This window comes from Odocoileus virginianus, chromosome 5, assembly GCF_023699985.2.
Source record: "Odocoileus virginianus isolate 20LAN1187 ecotype Illinois chromosome 5, Ovbor_1.2, whole genome shotgun sequence".
NCBI classification, from domain to species: Eukaryota; Metazoa; Chordata; class Mammalia; order Artiodactyla; family Cervidae; genus Odocoileus; species Odocoileus virginianus.
Genome location: NC_069678.1, coordinates 36,940,284 through 36,966,354, shown reverse-complemented (window position 1 = coordinate 36,966,354; position 26,071 = coordinate 36,940,284). Strand labels below are relative to the sequence as shown.

Sequence of the window (26,071 nt, the reverse complement as noted above, 5' to 3'; positions counted from 1 at the left end):
GGGGGCAAAAGAGAGGAGCATGAACTCCATGTACATTTTAGCTAGTGAAAGGACTTTCCAGTTAAATGTCCTATCCTACCTGCTTTTCTAAATATTATTTATAATTTTCACAAGAGCTGCACAAATAGATGGTAAGTCCTTAGAAACAAGATTCAGCAAACTGAAGATGACTAAAGCGTTTCTTTGAAAGAAGAAAAAAGTGGTATTTTGCCAAACTTACCAGTTTATCACAACTGATTCTAACATAAGGCTTTGCATTTCTCTAAAAGGCTAACCCTTTGGGGTAATTTTTAGTCAACTCTAAGATGGTTTCTAGTGTTGATAATGAATTCCACTATAACACAGATTATGTTATCAAAGGAAGTAGGGCTGAATTTGCTCATTAAGGTTTCTCCAGGAATGTGCATCACGTTAACACTTGAGTTTACAGTATGTTTTTAATGGATGGAGGTATGAGTAAACGAGTAATTAAGTGAAAGCTCAGGCTAAGAGTTAGTGTGTATAATGCATATAAAAATTTAGCCGAATTGCTTGGAAGCCAAAGCTAAGTGGAGAAATATAGATTCCACAGCTCTCTTTCTTTTTTGGGGGGTGCTGCGCTGGGTCTTAATTGCAGCACATGGGATCTTCAATCTTAGTGCACTGTGGCATGTGGAATCTAATTCCCTGATCAGGGATCGAATCCAGGGCCCCTGCATTGGGAATGCAGAGTCTTAGTCACTGGATCATCATGGAAGTCCCTCCATAGCTCTTTATATCAGTAATCATGAGAGACAATCTTTTTGCACCTAGTAGCAAAGATGTATTTTTATAGGGTTCTTTCTATAAAGCAGCTTATTCAACACAGTGAATAATAACAAAGGCTAATTTTATTAAGCACTTATTACTCTGTTCTGGGCGCTTGCTCAGTGCTGTGACACAGTTTTTTGATTTAAATGTTTATTGACCCTAGTAAACACATAGTGCTCACATAGTCGGAACCTCTGCGTCCATTGCCTGTGGGGAAGGACAGCGAACCCGCATAAGGACAAGGAGAAGGAAGGCCTGAGGCTCTGGCAGCTTCATTATTGCAGGGAGTCTGCCTGTCTGGTGCTTCTTCCTCCCTGACCTTTGACATCACCTGGCTGAGTGTTTAGCTCACGCCTCTTTGCCTCTGCCCAGAGTTCACACTGACTTATCCCACTCCATCAGGGTGTGCCCAGACTTACCTTTGTCTTTTTGTTTTCCTGTAAAATGTTTAATTATGAACCAAACTGCCTGCAGATGGTCTTCAGAATAACTTGTTCCAAAGAATTGTGTTGTGCCATCCATCTAGACATTGAAGACCGCCTGTCAGAGCTGATCGCTTTGACTTTGGCATCCTTACCTTGCATGTCACTGTAATTAATAGTGACAGCATTGGCTCCCAGGTTCAGGGCCTTCTGAGCCCTCTCTTAGAAATGCTGTTACGGGCTGGATGATTCATTCAGTTATAGACCTTTATCAGGTGGCTCTCCTGTGCCATGCCCCTGGGGACGTGCAGATGAAAGAAACTCTCCTCCCTTTAGGTTAGGGATTCAAACCCAGATGGAGGAAGAAAGAGAGCTGGACAGACAGATGGAGCTCACAGTTTAAAAGGTTTGAGTGCATATTGAAATGTCTCCATGAGCAACCATTGTCTTAAGTCTGTGTGTGTTTTTAGTACTGATGGTAAGATCGCCTGATAAACTGCAGAGTAGCCTTTTTCAACTAAATAAGCTACCTATCCAAGGTACACTGTATCAACATCTGAGTATATTTTCCTGACTTCGAGAAGTGTTTGACAGTAAGTAGAGCGAGGTACTCAGATGCTTTCTAGCAGTCCTTATTACCAAACCAGGAGTTAAAAACCGCTAGGCTCCTAGGTGTCCACATCCAGAGCAGATACCCATGGTTTGTCATCAGCAGGGCTTTCTGTCTCAAGCACAGCTAGAAGAGAATGTGGCAGATTTCCCGGGACCATGGAAAGCTGCTGGTTTCAGGGAGCTCCTGGTTCACTTTACTTAGCCCAGTTTCAGGCATGTGCCAGCCATACTCTAGAGAAACAAGATTGAAAGTGAGTGACCTTAAAAGGAAAAAGATAGTTTTGGGTCTGTTTCCATCTTACAGATGGAAAGAAGCAGTGGAAGTGCAAATAAAGCTCCCTTTAGGAGTCCCACTGGCTGCCTAGTAAACTGGGTGGGAGTTATGATTTTCAAGGTTTGACCAAATGCTTAATTCTGAGCTTGGGATAGCTTTCAGTGGATCCCTTATACACATTATTATCTGGGAGGTTTTTGCCCAAGCTGATGCCTGTGGCAGGCAATTTGTTATGTGAGTGTATATTGAAATGTCTCTGGTCAATAGTGATCAGATAACAAGATGTATTAATGTATCTCTGGTCAATAAGTTATTAATGTCCTGCTGGCTCTTTTTTTAGGGGCTAATCAGACTGTTTTTTCCATTATCTCTTTTTCTGTTTGTGTTTCTCCAGGCTGCTTTCTCAGGCAGGAAAGCTGCTTTATTATTATTATTTCCCTTTTTATCTCTAGGACTTGTATCCAGCATGCAGAGTGTATTCCATAAATATTTGTAGAATGAAATGAAGATTCTAGTAAAAGGTACATTAAGGGAGTCCTGTAGGTCCTGAAGCATTTCTGAAATTCTACTGGCCTGAGTTTGTGGTTTAGGGAACACTAATGATAACTTGTAGAAGAGACTCTGATGCTGTGTGGAGTAAATGTGAAAGCCATTGATTTAGAGGCTTTTTTTTTTTGTATTGTCCCATGAATAAGATATAAGATCGCAAACACGGGCCTTGACTTTTAGAATTAAAAGCTAAAAGAGAAAGCAAAATAATTCACAACAGTGTATTAACACTTTTTAAATTTTGCTGTAGATCTACTAAAATGTATTTTGAGTTATATTTCTCAGCTTAAGAGCTTTGAAGTAAACTTTCTCTGTGAATAGCAGTACTCTAGAGAAAAAAACCCCAGTAGATACTAAAATATACTTTGTGTAAAGTTTTTTTATAGTTCACAAGTTCTTAATTTTCTCTAGTCCTCTTCTTTCAGGTGTTCAATGGATGGGTTTTGCCCAGTGTGAATCTGATTTTGATAGGGTTTATATAAGAAGTTTTCTGAAAAATCTAGAATTATTTTCTTTTGAGTACTCTTTTCAGTTATTTTTCAGGCATCTAATCCAAGGTAGTATTAGAAGAAAAATATTCTTAAAAGCATAATTTCTTTTCATAATCTTTGAGGGAGTAACACTGGTGATTTGTTTTATTTGTATATAGAATTGTATCAGCTATAGAGTTATCTTGTATCATTGTAATCTGTATCTGTTAAACTTATGTAATCTTGAAAGATGATACCGAAGAATTTATTTGCAGGGCAGAAATGGAGAAACAGACATAGAGAACAGACTTATGGACATGGGGGAAGGGGAGGAGAAGGTGAGATGTATGGAGATAGTAACATGGAAACTTACATTACCATGTGTAAAGTAGAGAGCCAATGGGAATTTGCTGTATGTCTCAGGGAACTGAAGCAGGGGCTCTGTATCAACCTAGAGGGGTGGGATGGGGTGCGGGAGGGAGATGGTTTGACAGAAAACAACAAAATTCTTTACAGAATTCTTTGTAAAAAATTGTAAAGAATTCTTTGTAAAGAAAACAATGAAATTCTGAAAAGCAATTATCCTTCGATTAAAAAATAAAATAAATAAAATTTCAAGCAACATTTCTGTCATACCAGTCATACAGAGCTCTGTTGGAAAAAAACGGAATCATTCCTTCTCATTCTGTATCTGAAGCATTTATTTTCTTTAACTGTATGAATTTTAGGGATCTGAATTGGGTATGGTGTGTGTGTCCATGCACAAGTATATATTGGGTGTTGAAGAAGGGTAATCAGTAATGATAGTTATAGTTTATTACCTCTTATGAACTTTAATTTGTTCTCCTTTGACTTATTTCAGTGAATGGTTTGAGAATTTTATCCTCAACAGTCTCTTGGGTATTTTCTCATTTTCCTAGTTTGACTAAGAAGGCTGATTGTTTTTCTTTTTATTCATGTCCCACTTCTTATTTTATTTTTTTGTAATTTCATTTTATTCTAATTAATTTATTTTTTAATTGAAGGATAATTGATTTACAGAATTTTGTTGTTTTCTGTCAAACCTCAACATGAATCCCAGCTGAGCCACAGGGGGAGCCTCACAGAACATTGTAGAAAGAAAATGAAAGTTGGTATTTGATTGGGTAGTGCACTCGTGCCTAAGTGAAAAGTATATGAATTAGGTTGAGTAATTAAGCTATTTGCTTCTTCATACATTAAACTCTTTCATTAAATGACAGTTCAAGGCTATTTGACTGTTTTTTTTTTTTTTTAAGATCTTTCTTTTTTATTATTATTATTTTTTATTGAAGGATAATTGCTTTACAGAATTTTGCTGTTTTCTGTCAAACCTCAACATGAATCAGCCATAGGTATATATATATATCCCCTCCCTTTTGAAACTCCCTCCCATCTCCCTCCCCATCCCACTCCTCTAGGTTGATACAGAGCCCCTGTTTGAGTTTCCTGAGCCATATAGCTAATTCCCATTGGCTATCTCTTTTACATATGGTAATGTAAGTTTCCATGCTACTCTTTCCATACATCTCACCCTCTCCTCCCCCCTCCCCATGTCCATAAGTCTATTCTGTATGTCTGTTTCTCCACTGTTGCCCTGTAAGTAAATTCATCAGTACCAATTTTCTATATTCTGTATATATGTATTAGAATACGGTATTTATCTTTCTCTTTCTGACTCACTTCACTCTGTTTAATAGGTTCTAGGTTCATCCACCTCATTAGAACTGACTCAAATGTGTTCCTTTTTATGGCTGAGTAACATTCCGTTGTGTATATATACCACAACTTCTTTATCCATTCATCTGTCGCTGGCCATCTAGGTCGCTTCCAGGTTCTAGCTATTGTAAATAGTGCTGCAGTGAACAATGGGATACATGTGTCTTGTTTGGTTTCTGCAGGGTATATGCCTAGGAGTGGGATTGCTGGGTCATATGGTGGCTTTATTCCTAGTTTTTTAAGGAATCTCCATACCTTCTTCCATAGTGGCTGTGTCAATTTATATTCCCACCAACAGTGCAAGAGTGTTCCCTTTTCTCCACGCCCTTTCCAGCGTTTATTGTTTGTAGACTTTTTGATGAGGGCCATTTTGAGCAGTGTGAGGTGGTATCTCATTGTAGTTTTGAATTGCATTTCTCTAATAATGAGTGATGTTGAGCATCTTTTCCTGTGTTTGTTACCTTTCTGTAGGTCTTTGGAGAAACATCTGTTTAGGTCTTTTTCCCTCTTTTTGATTGGGTTGTTTGTTTTTCTGGTATTGCATTGTATGAGCTGCTTATATATTTTGGAAATTAATCCTTTGTCAGTTGTTTCATTTGCTACTATTTTCTCCCATTCTGAGGTTTGTCTTTTCACCTTGCCTATAGTTTCCTTTGCTGAGCAAAAATCTTTTAAGTTTAATCAGGTCCCACTTGTTTCCTTTTGTTTTTATTTCCGTTACTCTAGGAGGTGGGTCATAGAGGATCTTGCTTTGGTTTATGTCATTGGGTGTTCTGCCTGTTTTCCTCTAAGAGTTTCATAGTTTCTGGTCTTACATGTAGGTCTTTAATCCATTTTGAGTTTATCTTTTTGTATGGTGTTAGGAAGTGTTCTAATTTCATTCTTTTACATGTGGCTGTCCAGTTTTCCCAGCACCATTTATTGAAGAGGCTGTCTTTGCCCCATTGTATATTCTTGCCTCCTTTGTCAAAAATAATAAGATACCCATAGGTGCATGGGTTTATTTCTGGGCTTTCTATCTTGTTCCATTGGTCTATATTTCTGTTTTTGTGCCAGTACAATGCTGCCTTGATGACTGTAGCTTTGTAGTATAGCCTGAAGTCAGGAAGCTTGATTCCTCCAGCTCCATTCTTTGTCAAGACTGCTTTGGCTATTCAGGGTCTTTTGTGTTTCCATATGAATTGTGAAATTTTTTGTTCTAGTTCTGTGAAAAATGCCATTGGTAATTTGAAAGGGATTGCATCAAATCTGTAGACTGCATTTGGTAGTATAGTCATTTTCACATTATTGATTCTTTCTTCCCAGGAACATGGAATATCTCTCTGTTTATGTCATCTTTGATTTCTTTCATTACTGTCTTATCATTTTCTGTGTACAGTTCTTTTGTCTCCTTAGGTAAGTTTACTCCTAGATATTTAATTCTTTTTGTTGCAATGGTGAATGGAATTGATTCCTTCCTTTCTCTTTCTGATTTTTCATTGTTAGTATATAGAAATGCAAGTGATTTCTGTGTATTGATTTTGTATCCTGCAGCTTTGCTAAATTCACTGATTAGCTCTAGTAATTTTCTGATACTATTTTTAGGGTTTTCTATGTACAGTATCATGTCATCTGCACACAATGAGAACTTTACTTCTTCTTTTCTGATCTGGATTCCTTTATTTCTTTTTCTTCTCCGATTGCTGTAGCTAGGACTTCCAGAACTATGTTGAATAATAGTGGCAAAAGTGGCCACCCTTGTCTTGTTTCTGATTTAGGGGGAATGCTTTCAGTTTTTCACCATTGAGAATAATGTTTGCTGTAGGCTTATCATATATGGCTTTTACTATATTGAGGTAGGCTCCTTCTGTGCCCATTTTTTGAATAGTTTTAATCACAAATGGGTGCTGAATTCTGTCAAAGGCTTTTTCTGCATCTATTGAGATGATCATATGGTTTTTATCTTTCAGTTTGTTAATATGGTGTATCACATTGATTGATTTGCACATACTGAAGAATCCTTGCATCCCTGGAATAAACCCAACTTGATCATGGTGTATGAGCTTTTTGATGTGTTGCTGAATTCTGTTTGCTAAAATTTTGTTGAGGATTTTTGCATCTATGTTCATCAGTGATATTGGCCTGTAGTTTTCTTTTTTTTGTGTTGTCTTTGTCTGGTTTTGGTATCAGGGTGATGGTGGCCTCATAGAATGAGTTTGGAAATGTTCCTTCCTCTGCAATTTTTTGAAAGAGTTTTAGAAGGGTAGGTATTAGCTCTTCTCTGAATGTTTGATAGAATTCTCCTGTGAAGCTATCTGGTCCTGGGCTTTTTTTGGGGGGGAGATTTTTGATCACAGCTTCAATTTCAGTGCTTGTAGTTGGGTTGTTCATAATTTCTATTTCTTCCTGGTTCAGTCTTGGAAGAAGATTGAACTTTTCTAAGAATCTGTCCATTTCTTCCAGGTTATCTATTTTATTGCCATATAATTGTTCATAATAGTCTCTTATAATCCTTTGTATTTCTGCATTGTCTATTGTAACCTCTCCTTTTTCATTTCTAATTTTGTTGATTTGATTCTTCTCTCTTTTTTTCTTCATGTTGTTTAAGGGTTTGTCAATTTTGCTTATCTTCTCAAAGAACCAGCTTTTAGTTTTATTAATCTTCACTATTGTTTCTTAGATTTCTTTTTTCATTTATTTCTGCTCAGATCTTTATGAGTTCTTTCCTTCTACTAATTTCAGGTTTTTTTTCTTCTTTTCTCAGTTGCAGTTGCGTTAGGTGTTAAGTTAGGTTGTCTATTTGATGTTTTTCTTGTTTCTTGAGGTAGGATTGTAATGCTGTAAAATTCCCTCTTAGAACTGCTTTTGCTGCATCCCATAGGTTTTGAGTTGTCGTGTTTTCGTTGTCATTTGTTTCTAGAAATTTTTTGATGTCCCTTTTGATTTCTTCAGTAACCTGTTGGTTATTTAGAACCGTGTTGTTTAATCTCTATGTGTTTGTATTTCTTATAGTTTTTTTCTTGTAATTGATATCTAGTCTCATAGCATTGTGGTCGGAGAAGATGCTTGATACAGTTTCAATTTTCTTATATTTACTGAGGTTTGATTTGTGACCCAACATGTGGTCTATCCTGGAGAATGTTCCATGTGCACTTGAGAAGAAGGTGTATTCTACATTTGGATGGAAGGTCCTAAAGATGTCAATGAGATCCATCTCATCTAATGTGTCATTTAGACTTGTGTTTCCTTATTAATTTTCTCTTTTGATGATCTGTCCATTGGTTGAGTGGGGTGTTAAAGTCTCCTACTATTATTGTGTTACTGTCAATTTCTCCTTTTATGTCTGTTAGTTTTGTCTTATGTATTGACAAATGTCCTATGTTGGGTGCATAGATATTTACAATTGTTATGTCTTCCTCTTGGATTGATCCCTTGATCATTATGTAGTGTCCTTCCTTACCTCTTATAATCTTCTTTATTTTAAGGTCTATGTTGTCTGATATGAGGATTGCCACCCCAGCTTTTTTTCACTTCTCATTTGCATGGAATATATTTTTCCATACTCTCGCTTTCAGTCTTTATGTGTTTTGAGGTCTGAAGTGGGTTTCTTGTAGATAGCATATATATGAGTCTTGTTTTTTTTATCCATTCAGCCCATATATAAGCCTAAATGACTATATAAGTCCATTTAACATTTCTTGTGAAGCTGGTTTGGTGGTACTGAATTCTCTTAACTTTTGCTTGTCTGAAAAGCTTTTTATTTCTGCATCAATTTTGAATGAGGTCCTTGCTGGGTACAGTAATCTTGGTTGTAGAGTTTTCCCTTTCAGTACTTTAAATAGATCCTGCCATTCCCTTCTGGCCTGCAGAGCTTCTGCTGAAAGATTAGCTGTTAATCGTATGGGGTTTCCCTTGTATGTTACTTGTTGCCTCTCCCTTGCTGCTTTTAATATTCTTTCTTTGTGTTTAGTCTTTGTTAGTTTGATTGGTATGTGTCTTGGCATGTTTCTCCTTGGGTTTATCTTGTATGGGACTCCTTGTCCCTCTTGGACTCGATTGGCTGTTTCCTTTTCCATGTTGGGGAAATTTTCAACTATAATCTCTTCAAAAATTTTCTCATACCCTTTCTGTCTCTCTTCTTCTTCTGGGACCCCTATAATTTGAATATTGGTGCATTTGATATGGTCCCAGAAGTCTCTGAGCCTATCCTCAGCTCTTTTCATTCTTTTTACTTTATTCTGCTCTTCAGAAGTTATTTCCACCATTTTATCTTCCTGCTCACTGATTCCTTCTTCTGCTTCAGATATTCTGCTATTGATTCTTTCTAGAGTATTTTTAATTTCAGTAATTGTGTTGTCTCTGCGTGCTTATTCTTTCTCTCTTTTAGGTCTTTATTAATTGGTTCTTGCACTTTCTCCATTTTATTTTCAAGGTTTTTGATAAGCTTTACTGTTTTTATTCTGAATTCTTTTTTCAGGTAATTTTCCTATTTCCTCTTCATTTATTTGGACTTCTATGTTTCTAGTTTGTTCCTTCATTTGTGCAGTATTTCTCTGCCTTTTCATTTTTTTTTTAAGTTATTGTGTTTGAGGTCTTTTCCCAGGCTTCACGGAAAGTTGAATTCTTTCCTTGAAGAAGGTTGAATTCTTTCTTCCTTTTGGTATCTGCCCTCCTAAGGTTGGTCCAGTGGTTTGTAGGCGCTTTGTAGAGTGAGATTTGTGCTGAGTTTTTGTTTGTTTGTTTTTCCTCTGATGGGCAAGGCTGAGTGAGGTGGTACTCCTGTCTGCTGATGATTGGGTTTGCATTTTTGTTCTGTTTGTTTTTTAGAGGAGGCGTCCTGCACAGGGTGCTACTGGTGGTTGGGTGATGCAGGGTCTTGTATTCGAGTGGTTTCCTTTGTGTGAGTTCTCACTATTTGATACCCCCTAGGGTTAGTTCTCTCCTAGTCTAGGGTCTTGGAGCCAGTGTTCCCACTCCAAAGGCTCGGGGTTTGATCTCTGGTCAGGAATGAAGATTCCACAAGTGGTTTGTTTTGGCATTAAGGGAAAGTAAAACAAATATCCAAAAATGAGAAACCAAAGATGAACCTTTTCTTTTTAATGGGGTGGTTGATGATTATATTTTTTCTGTTTTAATGCCAGACTTTTTCTTTATACTAAGAATAATCTCATTAATATAAGTTTTCCAGCAAATACTGCCACATTTACATGCTAATAAAAAGGAAAAAAGAGCAGGATTTGAATCCTGGTCTCTTTGGATAAAAGTTGTGTTCTTTCTAGGATAATTTGCCACGTCCTAATATAAATAATTTTAATTGAAATGTTTTTGAATGAATAAGTGAAATTGAATGCAAAATTTTATCTTTTTTTTTTTAAGAATGAATTCTGTGTACATAGTGCTACATGCTAAGCTCAAAATTCAAGAATTTGGCCTAATCATTTTCATTAAAGACTGATTAAGATGGCCTCGCTTTCTGCTCTGCATTCTGATCCAGCAGACGTCTTTGGGTCTTACTTTGTGTCAGACCCTGAATTAGGCATTTCCAATACCTGGCCCACATGACCCTGAGAGGTAGATGTTGATAGCAAGATTTTATAGGTGAGGCTTGGATGCTCAGAGAAGATGAGTAAAATGCTAAAGATTTGTCTCCAGAACCAGTGTTGTTCAATCATAATAGCATAGCAGTCATTTAAAAACATATTTGCACTTAGAATATATGTAGTCCAGCCAACAATGAGGCTCTACTCCTATTTACTTTCACTCTCCTGTTTCTGCTGAGAATTAGTTTAGGCAATAAAATAACAAAGATTGAGGTCTAGCTTCTAAGTTTTAATAGTTTTACTGGGATATAGTTCATATACTATAAATTTTACCCATTTAAGGTGTACAGTGATAGTCAGTCAGCCATGTCTGACTCTTTGTGACCCCAGGGACTGGAGCCCACCAGGCTCCTCAGTCCATGGGATTTCCCAGGCAAGAATACTGGAGCGGGTTGCCATTTCTTTCTCCAGGGGATCTTCCCAACCCGGGGCTTGAACCCAGGTCTCTTACATTGGAGGCAAATTATTTACTGTCTGAGGCAACAGGGAAGCCCTTTAAGGTATACAGTTCAGTGCTTAATTTAATATAGTCACAGGGTTGTCAAAACATCGTAATTTCTAATTTCTGAATCTGACTGTTAGTTGTTGGTTTATTCCACTATCATTGGCCGTAAGATAAGAAATAGAATCATATATCATAAAATAATATAGACCCACTCTCTATAATTTTCTGATTCATCTTTGTCCAACCAAAGTCCAGTAACTTCCCCCTTTCAACTTTAGTACAAAAAGCTTCCTCACCATCCATGAGAAATATTTGCTTATGGGATATTAAGCTGATTTTCATATGTGCCATAGAGAAGTCTTAGAATGTGAAATCTACTTACTTATAATGTAATTCTTGAAGATATATAAAAGGGAACTCTAAAGCATGTATGCAATCAGTATTTATTAATGTGCCTTCTTCAGGTTAAAAAAAAAAATCCCCTAATAACCAGTGATAGCCATTTCTGACTAATGGGTAAGGAGATCAAGCTTCAAGATATCTAAATACAGTCTCTTCCCTCATTAACTTGACTTTTAGATTAGAAAAAAGTCACCTGAGTATCATAAGAGACTTAATAAACTATGTTATATGAATATGTAGTTAATGTACTTTGTACACACACATGTATACTATATATGAAGAGCAATTTTTATTTTCAAAGTGCCACTACATCTTTAATTCAGGTAGTGGTTGAAACACTCCCAGTTTTCCACCCCGTTTTTGATAGGTGAAATTGAAGAACAGACACATTAGTTGAAGTCCTGTGTTCAAGATAAGACCTAGTCAATGGTCGACATTGCAAAAAAACTACTGGTTTCCTGCCTATGGCCCAGGCACTTCTTTATAACTTCACTGAAACCATCTTTGGTTTCCATCTCTTGACTTACCCATTAAATGTGATATCTATACAGAGACATACTAGACTAATAATAGAATAACATTAGAATGTACAGATCTGAGAACTGGACCTTAAAGAAGGCTTAGCACCAAAGAATTGATGCTTTTGAACTGTGGTGATAGAGAAGATTCTTGAGAGCCTCTTGGACAGCAAGGAGATCAACCCAGTCAATCCTAAAGGAAATCAACCCTGAATATTCATTGGAAGGACTGATGCTGAAGCTCCAGTTATTTGGCCACCTGATGTGAAGAGCTGACTGTGGGAAAGACCCTGATGCTGGGAAAAATAGAGGGCAAGAAAAGAGGGCAACAGAGAGTGAGATGGTTGGATGGCATCACTGACTCAGTGGACATGAGTTTGAGCAAACTCAGGGAGATAGTGAAGGACAGAGAAGCCTGATGTACTGCTGTTCATAGGGTCACAAAGAGTTGGACACGACTTAGCAACTGAACAACAAGAATTCCTTATACTTTCTGTAACATAATTTCTCCCATGTGTCTGTGCCATTGACTTGCTATTTGTTCTGCCAAAATGTATTCCTCTACTCCCCACAACCCCATGGAAGTTCTTATCCTTCTAGTCTCATCTGAAAAACCAGATCTCTGCAGTCCTCCCATTTACCCAGTGTGGCTCTAAGTTTGCCCTGTTCTCTGCCTCCCCTATACTTTGCATTAACCAGGTAAGAGCAATTTTCTTGCCATGTCATAATAATACACTTATTGCTTGTCATCTCCCATTTGAGCAGGAGCTCCTTGAGGGACCATTTCTATCTTCTGCTCCATGGTGCCTGACGCATGTTTTTTTTTGAATTCTGAGTGAATGTCATGAAAGGTTGTTCTAGGGAAGTTGTTGATTACATAATTTCATTCCTCTGTCTCCTCAAAGCCAAGGACAACAGTGAGAAGGTCCTTCCTTCAACAGCCAAGCCTTAACCAAGAGCACAGTCACTGAATAAGAGTGTGATAGAAAAGAGATTTGAAGATGAAAGATTCTGTTAGCTCTGTCACTTAATTGGCTCAGGAAGGTCACTTAAGATTTTTGTGCCTCAGGTTTCCTCATATCCTTGGGCAATAGTAATGGGCAAAAAAGAGTTGTTGTGAGAATCAGTTGAGACATTTAATGGAAAAGTAGCTTGCAAACTTAAAGCACTGCAAACATGGGAAGAGACCTTAGAATCTGGAAGAAAGAACAGGTGGTTTGGCCTTAAATCAGATTTTAAGCCCAGACTCCACTCCACTAATTATTTGACTTGCACAACTTGACTCCTGAGAGCCTATGTCTTTGCTTGTCAAAGGAAAGCAATAACACTTAGGCAGCTTAGAGTAATGTTGTGAAGGTTAGATGGAATCCAGGCAATGTTCCATCTGTGTACGTTCAACTGTTAGCAACCAGAGCTTTTGCGCATTGTATATTCATACCTCTGCACCCTCTTTTCTGTGGCAGATTTTACCCCAGGGAGAGCAGGCCCTTCCTCTCAGGCCAGGGAGAGGACAGTAAGGGCAGACTGCTGGAGGAAGTTCCTGACTCTCCCGGCCTGTGACCCCAGCTGGCCTGGGTGTGCCTTGGGACAGGGGTGAGGCAAAGCCTCAATGTGGTGTCCCAGCACATTCCTAGGAAAGCTGTTTCTGCTGTAGCTTCTTTTACCATTTCTTTTTGAAGCTCCTTATTAAAGTTAAAGCATGCATACCAAAAAAGGTACATAGCCTAAGTGTATAGATCACATTTTATAAACTGAACACACCCACATAACCAGACCATTCATTCTCGTTACTGCCTGATGGTCCACTTTGTAAATGCACCACATCTGAGTTTTCTGTTCTAGTGCTGATGGACGTTTGGATAATCCAGTTTAGGGGTGTTGCAGAGTGCTGCTGTGATTGCTTATTCATGTCTTTTGATGGGTATATGTATTTCTCACGGGTGTATACTTAGCAGTGGGAATGCTGGGCCGTAGAGTATGCATATATTCAGTTTGGGTAGATATTAAAAAAAATTTCCCAGCATATTTGTATAAATTCATACTCCCACCAGAAGTGTTTGAGTTCTAATTGCTCCACATCCTCACATCTTCAGTATTATCTGTATTTTTAATTTTAGGAGTTCTGGTGGATTTTATAAGACTGTGTAGCATTTTGGAAGTGGAATCATTCCCTCAGCCCCCAAAGCTTCAAATTTAATACGTTCATTTCAGGAATGTGCTGTGTACAGAAGCGGGGGATTATGAAGATACAGAGCTCCTGGTATGGTACTTGGTATACGGAAGGAAGATGACAAATGATAGCTGCTATCATTATCACCTCCTCCTCCTCATCATCATCAGTACTCACTGCCTTCTCTGCTCTTAAGGGGAGAGAGTAGGACACGGTAGATCCAAGGGTGAATAAGACACAGTCTCTACCCAGTAGGAGCTCAAGAGCTAGTTGGAGAGGCCAACACTGGAAATAGATTATTTTTAGAGGGTACAATAGGAACTTGAGAAAGAGGCAGTGCTTGAGCTGGGACTTGAAAAATAAGTCAGGGTTCAACAGAAAAAAAAAAAAAAAAGGAAATGGGCTGGAGAAAATGGCAGGGGCACAAAACCCTTGGTGGGGAGTGGCTGCTGTGGGCAGCATGCTAAGAGAGAAGAGCCACCTGAGGCTGGAATCATTGCGCGCTGGTGTTGGTTTTTCGGGTGTTATCACCCTTGCTAGGATGCATGGGGCAGAGCTGGTGACCATTCGGGGTCAGTGTGACCTTACAGTACCCTGCTGCTGTGTTCTCCACCCTCCATCTTTTATTTTCTACCTCCTCTAGGAAAACAATCAGCCTTCTCTTCTCTCTCTCGGGATCAAAACCTGTCCCAAGTGTAAAGTGCTTGAAAACCACCACTGAAGCTTTGATAGCTGCAAAATGTCAGTGGTTACAAGGATCCCACAGCTTCTTTGCCATGTGTTCCTTTAGCTATGTTTATGTTGAGGACTGGCTAATAGTTTTTATTCTCGTGTGGGTCCAGGTTGCTTGTGGTGGCAATTAAGTTTAATAAAATGCTCTTCTTCCCAGTACCATATGTAGACCATGGATAAATCTTCTTGAGGAATTTTGATGATTATGATGGTGGTGATAAAGGTGATGATCAAGAACTAATACAATGTCTCATTGATTGAGCATCAACTGTGTGTCAAGCATTGGCTGTATAACAGTAAGGAAGATGGAATTGATCCCTATGCGCGTGGAACTGAGAATCTTAGGGAGGATCAGACAAGTAAACAGTTGAGCTGGGACTTGAAGAATAAGTCAGGGTTCAACAGGAAAAAAAAAAAGGAAATGGGCTGGAGGAAATGGCAGGGGCACAAAACCCTTGGTGGGGAGTGGCTGCTGTGGGCAGCATGCTAGAAGAGAAGAGCCACCTGAGGCTGGCTACTAGTGTAATAAGGGCTGTGATGGATAGAGGTACGTAGTTCTGTGAGGTGCATCAAAGAAGCACCTCACCCAGACTAGGCATCAGGGAGGGCTTCCTGGGAAAGGCACCATAAACCTGATAGCCTCTAATTCATTTCAATGTATGACAAAAACCACTGCAATGTTGTAAAGTAATTAGCCTCCAACTAATAAAAATAAATGGAAAAAAAAACAAAACAAAACGAAAAAAACAAAAAACCTGATAGCCTAGTGAAGGGAAGCGGGGAGGAAGTATTCCAGGAAGAGGAAACAGTGCGTAGGAGGAGTAGAGTGCAAGGGAGATTGGCTGACTGGAGAAGCTGTAAGAAGAGGCTAGAAATAGAAAGCATTTTGCCACTTAATGTTTCCATTTGCATCTGTGTCATAATATCTTTTGTTTGCCTGTTTTCTAGGAATGTTTACCCTTGCGGAAGTTGCTTCACTTAATGACATTCAGCCAACTTACCGAATCCTGAAACCATGGTGGGACGTGTTTATGGATTACCTGGCTGTCGTTATGCTGATGGTAGCCATCTTTGCAGGAACCATGCAACTTACCAAAGATCAGGTGGTCTGCTTGCCAGTATTGCCAGCTCCTGTAAGTTCAAAGGCACATGCTACACCAGGAAATGCCGACGTTACCACCAACATCCCGAAGATGGAATCAGCCACAGACCAAGACCAAGATGGGCGGATGACAAATGAGATTTCCTTTGGCGCATCTGCTGTGACACCTGACATACCTCTCAGAGCCGCATATCCTCGTGCAGATTCCACGGTTCCAAATCAGGAGGCCAAGAAAGAGAAGAAAGACCCAACTGGCCGAAAGACAAACTTGGATTTTCAGCAATATGTGTTTATTAATCAGATGTGTTACCACCTGGCCCTTCCGTGGTATTCCAAGTACTTTCCATATCTTGCTCTTATACATACTATTATTCTCATGGTCAGTAGCAACTTTTGGTTCAAATATCCCAAAACATGCTCAAAAGTAGAGCATTTCGTTTCGATCTTAGGAAAGTGCTTTGAATCTCCTTGGACTACTAAAGCGTTGTCTGAGACAGCGTGTGAAGACTCGGAGGAAAACAAGCAGAGAATAACAGGTGCCCAGACTCTACCAAAGCATGTGTCTACAAGCAGTGATGAAGGGAGCCCCAGCGCCAGCACCCCGATGATCAACAAGACTGGATTCAAATTTTCAGCCGAGAAGCCCGTGATTGAAGTCCCCAGCATGACCATCCTGGATAAAAAGGATGGTGAACAGGCCAAAGCCCTGTTCGAGAAAGTGCGGAAGTTTCGTGCTCACGTGGAAGACAGTGACCTGATCTATAAACTCTATGTGGTCCAAACAGTTATCAAAACAGCCAAATTCATTTTCATTCTCTGCTACACAGCAAATTTTGTCAACGCAATCAGCTTTGAACACGTCTGCAAGCCCAAAGTGGAGCACCTGACCGGTTACGAGGTGTTCGAGTGCACCCACAACATGGCGTACATGCTGAAAAAGCTGCTCATCAGTTACATATCCATCATTTGTGTGTATGGTTTTATCTGCCTCTACACTCTCTTCTGGTTATTCAGGATTCCTTTGAAGGAATACTCTTTTGAAAAAGTCAGAGAAGAGAGCAGTTTCAGTGACATTCCAGATGTCAAAAATGATTTTGCGTTCCTTCTCCACATGGTAGACCAGTATGACCAGCTCTATTCCAAGCGTTTTGGGGTGTTCTTGTCAGAAGTCAGTGAAAATAAACTTCGGGAAATTAGTTTGAACCATGAGTGGACATTTGAAAAACTGAGGCAGCACGTGTCACGCAATGCCCAGGACAAGCAGGAGCTGCATTTGTTTATGCTGTCAGGCGTGCCTGATGCTGTCTTTGACCTCACAGACCTGGATGTGCTAAAACTCGAGCTGATTCCAGAAGCTAAACTTCCTGCTAAGATTTCTCAGATGACTAATCTCCAAGAGCTTCACCTGTGCCACTGCCCTGCAAAAGTGGAGCAGACTGCTTTCAGCTTTCTCCGCGATCACTTGAGATGCCTTCACGTGAAGTTCACTGATGTGGCAGAAATTCCTGCCTGGGTGTATCTGCTCAAAAACCTTCGCGAACTGTACTTGATAGGCAATTTGAACTCTGAAAACAATAAGATGATAGGCCTCGAATCTCTCCGAGAGTTGCGGCACCTTAAGATCCTCCACGTGAAGAGCAATTTGACCAAAGTCCCCTCCAACATTACTGATGTGGCCCCACATCTCACCAAGTTAGTCATTCATAATGACGGCACTAAACTCCTGGTACTGAACAGCCTTAAGAAAATGATGAATGTTGCCGAGCTTGAACTCCAGAACTGTGAGCTAGAGAGAATTCCACATGCTATTTTCAGCCTCTCTAACTTACAGGAACTGGATTTAAAGTCAAATAACATCCGCACAATTGAAGAAATCATCAGTTTCCAGCATTTAAAACGACTGACTTGTTTAAAATTATGGCATAATAAAATTGTCACCATTCCACCCTCCATCACCCACGTCAAAAACTTGGAGTCACTTTATTTCTCTAACAACAAGCTGGAATCCCTACCAGTGGCAGTGTTTAGTTTACAGAAACTCAGATGCTTAGATGTGAGTTACAACAACATTTCCATGATCCCAATAGAAATAGGATTGCTTCAGAACCTGCAGCATTTGCATATCACGGGGAACAAAGTGGACGTTCTGCCGAAACAGCTGTTTAAATGTGTTAAGTTGAGGACTTTGAATCTGGGGCAAAACTGCATCACATCCCTCCCAGAGAAAATCGGTCAGCTGTCACAGCTCACCCAGCTGGAGCTAAAGGGGAATTGCTTGGACCGCCTGCCAGCCCAGCTGGGCCAGTGTCGCCTGCTCAAGAAAAGTGGGCTTGTGGTGGAAGATCACCTTTTTGACACCCTGCCCCTCGAAGTCAAAGAAGCGTTGAATCAAGATATAAATATTCCTTTTGCAAATGGGATTTAAACTGAGATCCTGCCTGCACATACATGTGCAGGAACCACTTCCTAGATTGCAGATGTTCACGTACCAGTTATTGCAAGATGATGCATTTTAGGAGTAGATACACCTTTAAAAATACAACACAGGGAGAGGACGCATAGAAGGCTGATAGAAAACATAACTGAATGTTCAGCGTTTGTAGTGTTTTAAGTCATTTACTTCCAAATCTTTTCTCTCTTTTTCTTTTTTCTGGGGAAAGGGAAGGAAAAATTATAATCACTAATCTTGGTTTCTTTTTAAATTGTTTGTAACTTGGATGCTGCCGCTACTGAATGTTTACAAATTGCTTGCCTGCTAAAGTAAATGATTAAATTGACATTTTCTTACTATGCCACCTTTTTTTGAGGTGTCTTGATTTACTTTGCATAATTGGTATAATAATGCTTTAATTCAGACCACTGAAGGCACATCAGGTAAATTTAGATTTGCTGAAATACTGATTTCTTTTTTGTTTTAATTTCAAGCACCTAAAATAAGCACTTCTTATAATATTTAACTGGTGCTACTGCTTCTGAGAATCCCGTTTTATAGATTTTACACTCTTGAAGGCCTGAATTGCAGCAAAAGAGTGTGGATCATTGAGGGAGTTTTGTTTGTTTGTTTTTTAAGAATAAATATCAAAGAAAAAATAAAAGAACTCTTTCCTTACTAATAGTTGTTTTCCATAGTCTGGAGTTCTGCTTATATGATATGCTTTTCTATCACTACTATAGAGCTGCCAATAAATAGAAAATGTTAGTTTAAAATAAATTTAATTACAACCAAAATAAAATTTTAATGTTTAATGACTAACATCCTTCCAGTTTATCACCATTTGGAAGATAACACAAATTCAAAGCAAATATCATTAAATTACTTACCCTTTCCACCGTTGTGGGGAAAAAAGTAGGATTTGTAGTTCACTAAGTTGGAAACTATTTCTATTCATTTTAGTGACAGGCTGTACTTCCTGTGTTTGTCTGCAGCTCGGAAGGGTCATGTTCAGGGAAATGCTAGCAGAATGTATTTTTTGGGTGATGATTTTTCCTTTTTTATCTACTTAGAAAGTAGCTAAATCGATCTCAGAAAATCAAAAAACTTACTGCCACCTGTCTGTGTATAGCTTGGCAGGTATTTCACAGGCTTTTCTACACTCGGATAGTCTCTCATCACACCTTAGCATGGCTTGAAAGATTTTGCAGAGAATGTGAAAAGATGGACTCGCGTGCATGCTTTTCCTCCCCCAAATTGATCTCTGGGGCTGCTGGCCTGTTGCAAGTGGTGGTGGTCTTTGCCTACTATATAGCTTCTGAATATTTACCTTCAGAGGCGTTATCACTGATGGGAGAATCTGCGGCCACCGTGGCCAAATGAGCAACCGACCCCAGCATCAGCATCCTGGCCACTCCCTCTCTTCCCAGAAGACTTCAGGTAGAAGAGTAACATAAAAGGCCAGGTTTAGAAAATCAGAGGATCGTGACTGAGTTTTGGTGTAAGCAACTTCTCTCTGGTGCAGGCATCTTCCATTTCTCTCAGCATTCATTGATATATTCACTGGTATTGATCATGTACCTACTTTGTGCCTTGGAAATTCAAGGAACTGAGGATTTGCTGTTGGAATAAGTCACAGCCTTGGGTTTATAACAGACTATGCGAGATCATATCAATTAGGCAACAAATACAAATAATTGGTTACAGTTGTCATGTGGAAGGCGTACAGAATCTGTGCATGAATAACAGCTGGGAGGGCGCACATTTGGTTCAAGTGGAGGTTCAGGGAAGTTTGCATTTAGAAACTCTGCCTGTCAACACTTGTGGACATTCCTCCCCACCAGCCCAGCAGGGCACTGTTCTCCCTAGAGTAAGGCCACCACCCAAAATTGGTATAACATCTTTAGAAGGATGCCTCACTTGTGAGATAAACAGGCCAGATCTTAGGATCCTTGCTTTATGGACTAGGAAGCTTGTCTTCCTCTCTAAAAAGTGCATGTTGTTCTTGTAGGCACAGGTGACAGCCTTCCTGCAGCTCACCTTGCTTGTCAGAGGAGAGGCCTGGAGGAACCCAGAGTCTGGCCCTCCCACAGCTTAACCACTGGCAGCTGCCCTTAGGCACCTGTTTCTTTATCAATATTTGGGGTTCAGTCACTTAGAACTGATTGGTATTACATGCCTTCAAACAATATCAAGGGGTATTTTTACTCTTACCCAAACTTCTATTGACTTTATCAGCCCTTAATGATTTCCTTGAACTTTGAAGAGTTCACGGTCAATTGATTTAAATGCCCGCATTCCTTGCCACTGTTTGCAAATAGCCATATTTTAAAAGAGGCTTCCTAAGAAATGCTGATTCATCCAACAGATTTTAAATGCACTGGGTCTGGGAGTCTCAGTAAAACAGCAGATGAGATTATGGGCCCAAATATACTATCAACCCATATGTCTTCACAAATTTATGTTGGCACTGCACACTCTAGACACGGGGAAGGCACAAGTTAAAATGTACAAGTTTGGCTTACTAGCATTTTCGTATCTTCTAAAGTTCCTTGAGCACCACTTGAGGAAAATTATTTTGAAGTATCTTTAAATGTTCCATGTATAAGCGAATCCCTGAGAACCTGGCTTACTTTCAAATGTTTGACTTTTCCCCCATCAACATTCAGTTTTGGCTTAGCGGAGAGGATTGACTTTTACAGGGGTTCAGAAAGATGAGCTGAGATTGTTACTGGGGCCCCATTTGTAGTAGTGATTTGTTGTTGTTTAGTCTGTAAGTCGCGTCTGACTCCTTGCAACCCCATGGACTGTAGCCCACCAGGCTCCTTTGTCCATGGGATTCTCCAGGGAAGATACTGGAGTGGGTTGCCATTTCCTCCTCCAAGGGATCTTCCCGACCCAGGGATTGAACCCACATCTCCTGTGTCTCCTGCACTGCAGGTGATTCTTAACAATTTGATAATAGATAGAAAGAGTTCATTCTCTGTAAGCCCTGGACAGCATTCCTGATCATTTGACATTTTTCATGTGCAAAGGAAAAGGTCTTATGTTTTATTAGTATTATTGCTAGTACTTTGTCTGACTGCCTCTCCTGGACTCAGCTTCAGCCAGCAGCTAAACTCAAAACTGCTGATGGAGCAAGCTCCCAAGTGCCCTTGAGACCAGCGACCACTGGTTGTTTCCCTTCACCTGCTGAAGTGAAGCCAGAGGGCTGTCCTCTCCCTCAGACCTCTGGCAGCACTTGCGTCAGTAATTCATTCCAATAAAATGGTCCCTTTATCATCCTTAAACAAAGACTGTACTAACAAAAAGCCCCTTTCATGAAAAGAAGAAGGAGGAAAAAAAAACCTGGAAAACAGTTTTCAAATGTCCTCTAACTTGTGACTGTGACACAAAGAAGTGGCCCCATCTGGCCCGGCCAGCTGTGGCCCTTCTGGGACAGGACGTTAGACATTTAGAGCAGTGCCTGCTGGTGGGGAGGAGGCAGAAGGCCAGAGCCCTCGCCCCGCAAGTCTGGCCTAGGCTGGGAGATGGTTGTACTACCAACATCGGGGAAAAGCCCCTTAACTCTCCAGTCTTAAAACTCCAAAGAGGAATAGTGGTCCAATCTTCATCCTTGCTACTTCTGGAAATACAGTAGAAAATTGCCCCACGTAAGCACACTCGCTGGTGAAACTGAGCAAGCTGTTCTGCTTGGTCAGTCCCACAGGGCTTCATCTCTGATTCATGACTTGCCACTCTCCCACAGTGCAGGACCCTCTGATAAAAACTGCCCCCGTCCTGCTTGCCTTCTCTATCATTAGTTCTTTCTTTACTCCCAAGATATCAAGCTCTTGAGTGAGAGGGTCTGGATTGAATCCTGCCTCGGCCTCAGGTGTATGACCATAGTAAGTAACTTAACCTCTCTAAGCCTCAGCTGCTTTATCTGTAAATAGGAATAATGATGTGTGTCCATGTGTGCTCAGTCGCTTCAGTCGTGACTCAGAGTCACGTATTGGGACCCCTTGGATTGTAGCCTGCCAGGCTTCTCTGTCCATGGGATTCTCCAGGCAAGAATACTGGAGTGAGTTACCATGTCCTCCTCCAGGGGATCTTCTCGACCCAGGGATGGAAACTGAGTATCTTGCATCTCCTGCATTGACAGTGGGATTCTGTCGCCACCTGGGAAGCCTGGAAATAATGCCTTCCAATGGCATTTTTTTGTGAAGACTGAATGATTTAAGGGACACTGCCTGGCTGAGAGTAAGTACTCAATAACATTCAGCTAGCATTATTTTTATCCCCAACTGTGACAGAGACAATTAGCCTTCCCTAATATATATTCTCAACTTTCTTAGTCATGGGACTTTCAGTGAACACCTGGAAACATATGTGTAAAATAATTTCCCAACCTTACTTGAGACTACATGTGGCCAAATGGGTTAATTCTAGCCCAGAAGGTGGGAATCAAAGTGGAACATACAATTTCTGAATCAGGCCCTTAAGTAGAAAGGCAACCATACCTGTCATTCACCATGGCAACCAGAGAAAGGAAGAGTGATAGTTGACTGCTTATAATTATAATTAATTATATATCATTCTCCCAAGAACCTGAGGTTTTGAAGGTCCTACAACTGCTCTAATGACATACACACTCGTGCTCAACACATAGACACCCTTCACAGGCTCAGGTAGCTAAACCCATTTCATTGTTTAACCTACAGACTGGGTCTGGGTTAGCTGCTTGAAGCTCACCCAGCCATGGGATAACCTGCTCAGAGCCTTTTCTTGAATGTCCCTGGAAAACTGCCAAGTAGCCTGTCATGAAAATTGGCTGGAGTCGTTTCAAGGGTAGACCTGCCCAAAGGAATCACCCAGGTGTTAAGCCAAACTGTGTAGATACTGTAAAGAAATACATTTTTCACTTTGCCACTGGAAAACTGTAAATAGAAGCCACATGATTCAGTACTTTGAAATGAAGTACTGCCTGAGTGGAACTCTTTAAGACGTATCTTGAAGGGTTTAACTCAGATCTTTACAGCAACTTAGGACTGCTGGCTCTTTATCTGGCTTTGGTTGTGGTGAAAACAGCTGGTCACCAGCCAGATGATAACCCTCCATCTTCTTGAAGATGGTGATTAAATCACTCATCCTCTCTTCCCCAGGATGTTGTGAAGATTGTGTCAGCACAATGACTAGAGCTCCCTAGAGATAAACGGTGCCTAAATAGTTCGCTATTAATTTATCATCACGGTCGGCAGGAAATTCATTTGAAGACAGTGCTTTCATCTCTGCCTAACAAGTAGCTGATGCATAATCAGGCTTCTACCTTCCACTTTTCACTTCTAAGTAACTTCTGTTATTTTAGGAGATTCTTTGGAGATTATATGTTTCAAGTTTCCATTTCTGAAAGTGGAAAAAGACAGGAAGTAGATTGGACAATATAAGTAGGAATAACCATAGCTCAGATTCTATGCTAGATGAACACAACTCACTCTGATTTATTGACTACTTGTCACACAGACCTGGGAGGTGTGGATTATCCCTATGATAGAGATGAAGAAGACCCTGGTGCTGGGAAAAGATTGAGAGCAGGAGGAGAAGGAGGCGACAGAGGATAAGATGGTTGGATGGCATCACTGACTCAATGGACATGAGTTCGAGCAAATCCAAGAGGTAGTGAAGGTCAGGAAAGCCTGGCATGCTGCAGTCCATGGGGCGCAGAGAGTCATGACAATGACTGAAGAATAACAACAGGAGATGAAGAAACTGTGAAGACAGGTGATCTGCCCAAGGTCACCTAGCCAGCAGGCGACAGGAATACTAAGTCAGACAATGACTTGTCTGATTTCATTTAATCCTCTCAAGACCACCACAACAAAGGCATTATCCCCAGTTAGGAGATGAAGAAACTGTATCAGGCAGATTAGTCTCTGGTCCCACCTCATAAGTAGCAGATACTGGGCACTAACCAGAGCTCGGCTCTTCCACCCAACTACACGGCGGATGTCTGGGGCTTTGTCAGCAATTCCAAAAGAGGTTTTGAAATGTGTTGACATCCGGTTACATAAATCTGCCCCAGGCTAGGATTTTCCTTCATTCTTTAGTACTAGACAAAAGTTTTTGATGTGTCTCTGCATCTGCCCTTAGCGTTGTGACTTGTTTCCTCTGTTAGGCTGCCTGACAGTTGTGAAAGGGCACTCCACCCAAGGTAATGGAATTAGTTACCTTCACTAAATGTTCAAGGCATGACTGTCTTTACTCATGGTCATTTACTCTGAAATGAGAAAGCTCTGTCTGGGCTATGTGATGCAGAGTAAACGTGGTAGTGACATTCAACAGGTCCAGGAAGGTGCGTGCACAAAACACAGTAATGTGTGCCAGGCCTCTGGGCAGATGTGCTTTCCTGTCCAGCCTGGCATTTCAGACACAGATTCTCAAGCTGTTACTAACCCAGGAGGCACCCAGTGCCTGCATCATCCTGACATTTACATTTATTTTTACTGGATCTCTTCTGTTAGTCACTATACTCCACTATCTGGGCTGGAAGAGAAATGGGATATCTGTGGTCCATGTAGAGAAAGAACCTGGTTTCACACAGAAGTATCTAAGGAGAAGAAATCAGGTACTGCCCACCCCACCCCACCCCCCGCCCCGGCTTCACTGCTGGTATCTCTGTATCTACAACTGCCACCTCCAGATTTGTATTTTGATTTTTTTTTTGCCTTCCTTCCTTATTAATTTAAATTTGTTCTAATATCTTACCTAAAGTCAGCTCAGTTTGATGGAACAAATTTTCACCAAAACATGAACTGCCATTTGAGAAACACTAATGTATGTTTTATAACTTGGACCTCTTGTAAAAAGTGAGTAGAGCTTTTACAAGCTAACATAACTCACAGATAACCAATACAAGCAGAATCTTGTCATTCACTAGGACTAAATTTCAAGTCTGTAATGACCAAGAAACTCTGTGTCTGGAGCAATAAGTCTGTGGGCCTGGGAAAAGGTGGAGATGTTTTTAAGTATTGTAAACAGTTATTCTATTATTTACAGAATAAAATTAGCCCAATGACACATTCTAAGTATGGCCTCAGTTCTTCCACCAGCCAGAGCTGAAGACATAGTAAATAACATGTGTGCTCAATTGCAGTGAATCAGACCTGTTGCAGATGCTTAGGGAAGCTTACAGAGTGAGTTAACCCTACTGATACTAACTTCTTAGTTGCTAAAATCTCATTGTGTGAATTTAATTTTCTTGGCCTCAGACAGAGCCTCATGCCAACAGTTCAGATGATCTGCTCTTTGTCACTGAAATGGGAAAACTGCAGCCTAGTGGCCAGGGTTCAAGCGACCGGAACTGTCTCACAGGCAAGTTACTTGACAGGGGTTTGCTTTGCTTCCTCATCTGTGAAATGGGGTTAATGATATATTTATCTCATAGCATAGTTGTGTGGAATCAGTGAGTTAACACACATGAAGTACTTAGGACAATGTCTAGCATGTTGAATGCTTAATATATTTTAGTGGTTTTTATTAATAATGTTTCTAAAATATTTGGAGGATCTGTCCATAAGGGAAAAAAAAAATCTGGAAAATAAAGCTATTTAAATTATACTAGAACTCAGGAAGTGGACACTTCCCAAGTAGAAACTAATCATGACTTTCTCTCCTTTCAAAAGCCAGCAAAGACAAGTCACTGGGGACTTTATGTCTCACAAGAAGCTTTTCATACATTTATTAATATGTTTATTTTACTTAGCAAGTCAGAGGAACCAGACTTTGTATTAATAAGAACCCTCTTCGGTTGGTTATGAATGTTTCTAAGTAGTTCTCTAAACTTGGGTCAGACCCAATGAC

The 26,071-nt window shown here is 40.1% G+C and overlaps 1 protein-coding gene across 6 annotated transcripts in view; it reads left to right on the top strand.

The window, feature by feature from the left end:
* The window catches only part of LRRC8D (leucine rich repeat containing 8 VRAC subunit D), a 135,304-nt gene extending 110,016 nt beyond the window's left edge, over positions 1–25,288 (top strand). For all 6 annotated transcript variants that reach the window (XM_070467792.1, XM_070467793.1, XM_070467791.1 and 3 more), the window contains one exon: positions 15,648–25,288. In XM_070467792.1, the coding sequence (XP_070323893.1) occupies positions 15,650–18,226 (2,577 nt within the window). In that variant the 5' untranslated portion in view covers positions 15,648–15,649 and the 3' untranslated portion in view covers positions 18,227–25,288. The remainder of the gene's footprint in view (positions 1–15,647) is intronic.
* The last annotated feature ends 783 nt before the right edge of the window (positions 25,289–26,071 follow it).